We start from the raw sequence: 5000 nt of genomic DNA on the forward strand, positions 1-5000 counted from the left end.
TCTCTCTCTCTCTCTCTCTCTCTGTGTCTCTGTCTCTCTCCCTCTCTCTCCCGCTCCCCTCTCTCCTCTCTCTCTCTCTCTCTCTCTCTCTCTCTGTGTCTCTGTCTCTCTCCCTCTCTCTCCCGCTCCCCTCTCTCCTCTCTCTCTCTCGCTCTCTCTCTTTTTCTCTCTTTCTCTCTCTCTCCTCTTTCTCTCTTGCTCTCTCTCCTCTCTCCTCTCTCTTTCTCTCTCGCTCTCTCTCCGCTGTCTCTTTCTCTCTTCTCTCTCTCTCTCTCTCTCTCTCTTCTCTCTCTTTTTCTCTCTCTCCTCTATCTCTTTTTTTTCTCTCTCTCTCTCTCTCTCTCTCTCTCTCTGTGTCTCTGTCTCTCTCCCTCTCTCTCCCGCTCCCCTCTCTCCTCTCTCTCTCTCGCTCTCTCTCTTTTTCTCTCTTTCTCTCTCTCTCCTCTTTCTCTCTTGCTCTCTCTCCTCTCTCCTCTCTCTTTCTCTCTCGCTCTCTCTCCTCTCTCTCGCTCTCTCTCCTCTCTCTCTCTTTTTTTTCTCTCTCTCTCTTTCGCTCTCTCTCCCCTCTCTTTCTCTCTTTCTCTCTCGCTCTCTCTCCTCTCTCTTTCTCTCTCATCTCTCTCTCTCGTCTCTCTCCTCTCTCTCTTTCTCTCTCTCTCCTCCCTCTCTCGCTCTCTCTCCTCTCTCTTTCTCTCTTTCTCTCTCGCTCTCTCTCTCCTCTCTCTTTCCTCTCTCTCCTCTCTCTTTCTCTCTCGCTCTCTCTCTCCTCTCTCTTTCTCTCTCTCTCTCTCTCTCCTCTCTCTTTCTCTCTCATCTCTCTCTCTCTCTCTCTCCTCCCTCTCTCGCTTTCTCTCCTCTCTCTCTCTCTCTCTCTCCTCTCTCTCTCTCTCTCTCTCTCTCTCTCTCTCGCTCCTCTCTCTCTCTCTCTCTCTCTCTCCTCTCTCTCTTTTTCTCTCTCCTCTCTCTCCTCTCTCTCCTCCCTCTCCTCTCTTTCTCTCTCCTCCTCTCTCCTCTCTCTCTGTGTATGTTTGTGTCCAGGCTTGGCGTCAGTAGCTGGGATGTGTGAGCCGGAGAGGAGTTGCAGCATCAATGAAGACATCGGCCTGGGTTCTGCTTTCACCATCGCTCACGAGATTGGCCACAAGTGCGTTTGCTCACATTTACTCAGAATCCTCAGCAAGGCTTTACTAAACACTGTTAACCCTTTCAGGCCTTTCCCTTATCCCCTCCACACCAAGGCTTTTAAAACCATGTGTCCCCAAATCATGTTCAGCCGGATGACAATATTCTCACAACAAAATATTTAACTACACCTGTGTATAATAATAATACATACATGCATACGATACATGTCCAAAAGTATGTGGACACCTGCTCGTCGAAACACCTCATTCCAAAATAATAGGCTATGAGAGATGAGAGAGAAAGAGAGAGGAGAGAGAGAGAGCAAGAGAGAAAGAGAGAAAGAGAGAAAGAGAGGGGAGAGAGAGCGAAAGAGAGAGAGAGAAAAAAAAAGAGAAGGAAGGCTTTCCACTAGATGGAACATTGCTGCAGCTGTGCTGGGTGGAGAGGAACCAGGCTGAGGGGTGGCCAGTCCATAACAGTCCATAGCAGTACATAACAGTACATAACAGCACATGGCTTTGTGAACGGGGCATTGTCATGATGAAACAGGAAAGGACCTTCCCCAAACTGTTGCCACAAAGTTGGAAGTACAGAATCGTCTAGAATATCATTGTATGCTGTAGCGTTAAGATTTTCCTTCACTGGAACTAAGGGGCCTAGCCCAACCATGAAAAACAGCCCCAGACCATTATTCCTCCTCCACCAAACTTTACAGTTGACACTTTGCATTCAGGCAGGTAGCATTCTCCTGGCGTCCACCAAACCCAGATTAGTCTGTCAGACTGCCAGGTTATTAATGCATTGTCGGAACTAGAAGCGCAAGCATTTCGCTACACTCGCATTAACATCTGCTAACCATGTGTATGTGACAAATAAAATTTGATTTGATTTGAAGCGATTGATCACTCCAGAGAACGTGTTTCCACTGTTCTAGAGTTCAATTACGACGAGCTTTACTCCACTCCAGCCAACCCTTGCCATTGCGTATGGTGATCTTAGGCTTGTGTGCGGCTGCTCGGCCATGGAAACACATTTCATGAAGCTCCCGACAAACAGTTCTTGTGCTTTCGCCGGTCCCGTTCTGTGAGCTTGTGTGGCTAACGACTTCGCGGCTGAGCCGTCGTTGCTTCTAGACGTTTCCACTTCACAATAACAGCACTTACAGTTGACCGTTGGCAGCTCTAGCAGGGCAGACATTTGACCAACTGACTTGTTGGAAAGGTGCCATCCTATGACGGTGCCACGTTGAGTCACTGTGCTCTTCAGTAAGGCCATTCTACTGCCACTGTTTGTCTATGGAGATTGCATGGCGGTGTGCTCGATTTTCTACACCTGTCAATAGCGGCTGTGGCTGAAATAGCTGAATCCACTAATTTGAAGGGGTGTCCACCTACTTTTGGCCATGTCGTGTATATTCCTACACAGAGAGAGTCTACTATTCTCGAAGAAGTACCAGAGCTTTGGGTCGGGTTGCCAAATCTGTCTGTGTGTAGCTACGCTCCCCTCTACAGACACCCTGTACTGTATCTCTACATATTTGCTCATGCTAATGACAGTGTCCGCATACCTCCTGAATATAAATGTAAATAACGATGATGTATTGGTCTACGGTTCACAGAGATGGCCATTTCCTTTATCGTGTCTCGTCTCTGCTTCTGTTGGGGCAGTTGTAAAAATAGTCCCTGCAAGGATAGGATGTATGAAGAAAAATGTAAAAAAAAAAATGTTGCGACACGGTTTCAGGACGGCTGATTTATTTCCAGAGTAGGGTAAAATGTCATAAACGCCAGCCTTAGAAAAACAGGCCGGGGCCTTGCGATGTGGTTGGTTTGTTATATACATTACATACTGATTTGTGCTTTTTGACGGTCAGGAAAAGTAAGCCTCGGCTTCCTGCCGTAACGCAAGCTTTTCTTTCGTTACGATATTCCGACAGACAATGTTTTGGGGGGAAAAAAAAGTGAAATGATTTATATGCAGCCAGTCCAGTGTTCAGTCAGAAATGAAAAGTTGGGCAGCAGAAGGCAGCCTTTCTTTCTGTTAAGGAGGTTTAGGGGGGAGGGTGAATTGAGTGTGGGTTGAACCTCTTTTTACATCTCTCTCTCTGTCTTTCTCTCTCTCTCTCTCTCTCTCTCTCCCTCTCTCTCTCTCTCTCTCTCTCTCTCTCTCTCTCTCTCTCTCTCTCTCTCTCTCTCTCTCTCTCTGTCTTTCTCTCTCTCTCTCTCTTTCTCTCTCTCTTCCTCTCCCGCTCTCCTTTTTCACTCTCTTTCCCCCTGTCTCATTGAGATCGTAGAGAGTTTGGCCCTGGTCTCTCCCCACCTCCCGGGTCTGTAGCTGGTGATTGATTGACAGGCAGGCAGCATCAGGGTGGTGGTTAAAACCCTCTGGTTCCTTCAGCTCTCCAGACAGAGACTGACCCCTGACCTCTAGTCCCCTCTACACCAGATGTTATGGAGCTTTCTCTAACCATCCCATAGCCTCTCTACCTCTCTCTAACCATCCCATAGCCTCTCTACCTCTCTCTAACCATCCCATAGCCTCTCTACCTCTCTCTAACCATCTCATAGCCTCTCTACCACTCTCTAACCATCTCATAGCCTCTCTACCACTCTCTAACCATCCCATAGCCTCTCTACCTTTCTCTAACCATCTCATAGCCTCTCTACCTCTCTCTAACCATCCCATAGCCTCTCTACCTCTCTCTAACCATCTCATAGCCTCTCTACCACTCTCTAACCATCCCATAGCCTCTCTACCTTTCTCTAACCATCTCATAGCCTCTCTACCTCTCTCTAACCATCCCATAGCCTCTCTACCTCTCTCTAACCATCCCATAGCCTCTCTACCTCTCTCTAACCATCCCATAGCCTCTCTACCTCTCTCTAACCATCCCATAGCCTCTCTACCTCTCTCTAACCATCTCATAGCCTCTCTATCTCTCTCTAACCATCCCATAGCCTCTCTACCACTCTCTAACCATCCCATAGCCTCTCTACCTTTCTCTAACCATCTCATAGCCTCTCTACCTCTCTCTAACCATCCCATAGCCTCTCTACCTCTCTCTAACCATCCCATAGCCTCTCTACCTCTCTCTAACCATCCCATAGCCTCTCTACCTCTCTCTAACCATCCCATAGCCTCTCTACCTCTCTCTAACCATCTCATAGCCTCTCTATCTCTCTCTAACCATCCCATAGCCTCTCTACCTCTCTCTAACCATCCCATAGCCTTTCTACCTCTCTCTAACCACCCCATAGCCTCTCTACCTCTCTCTAACCATCCCATACCATTTCTACCTCTCTCTAACCATCCCATAGCCTCTCTACCTCTCTCTAACCATACCATAGCCTCTCTACCTTTCTCTAACCATCTCATAGCCTCTCTACCTATTTGAATCGATCTGACTGATTCACACACATCACCCGTAGTATTAGAATCTATGACTGATTCACACACATCACCCGCATTATTAGAATCTATCTGACTGATTCACACACATCACCTGCAGTAGATTTCTCCCTCCATGACACCACCAATCTCCCTTTGAATGGGATGTTGAGCCAATCTGGGTAGAAGCTGCCCTTAGGCACAAATCTAGGATCAGTTGATCCTCCCCCACTCCTTACCTTAACCTGCAACTGGCCTTAGATCACTGTCTTGATTCCATCTTACTCCGTGTTTTACCTGCCCTCCTCTCTGTCCTCCATTTTGTGTCTTACAGTTTCGGGATGAACCATGATGGAATAGGAAACTCATGTGGGACTAAAGGCCACGAGGCAGCCAAGCTGATGGCGGCCCACATCACAGCTAACACCAACCCCTTCTCCTGGTCGGCCTGCAGTAAGGACTATATCACCAGCTTCCTCGAGTAAGTG

General features: G+C 47.8%; 1 protein-coding gene across 2 annotated transcripts in view; it reads left to right on the forward strand.

Moving 5' to 3' along the window:
- The window catches only part of LOC110522946 (A disintegrin and metalloproteinase with thrombospondin motifs 6), a 145915-nt gene that overhangs the window by 87414 nt on the left and 53501 nt on the right, over positions 1-5000 (forward strand). For both annotated transcript variants that reach the window (XM_036977579.1, XM_036977580.1), the window contains exons 9-10: positions 1039-1144; positions 4847-4993. In XM_036977579.1, coding sequence (XP_036833474.1) covers positions 1039-1144; positions 4847-4993 — 253 coding nt within the window. The remainder of the gene's footprint in view (positions 1-1038; positions 1145-4846; positions 4994-5000) is intronic.

Source organism: Oncorhynchus mykiss, chromosome 5 (genome assembly GCF_013265735.2).
Source record: "Oncorhynchus mykiss isolate Arlee chromosome 5, USDA_OmykA_1.1, whole genome shotgun sequence".
NCBI classification, from domain to species: domain Eukaryota; kingdom Metazoa; phylum Chordata; class Actinopteri; order Salmoniformes; family Salmonidae; genus Oncorhynchus; species Oncorhynchus mykiss.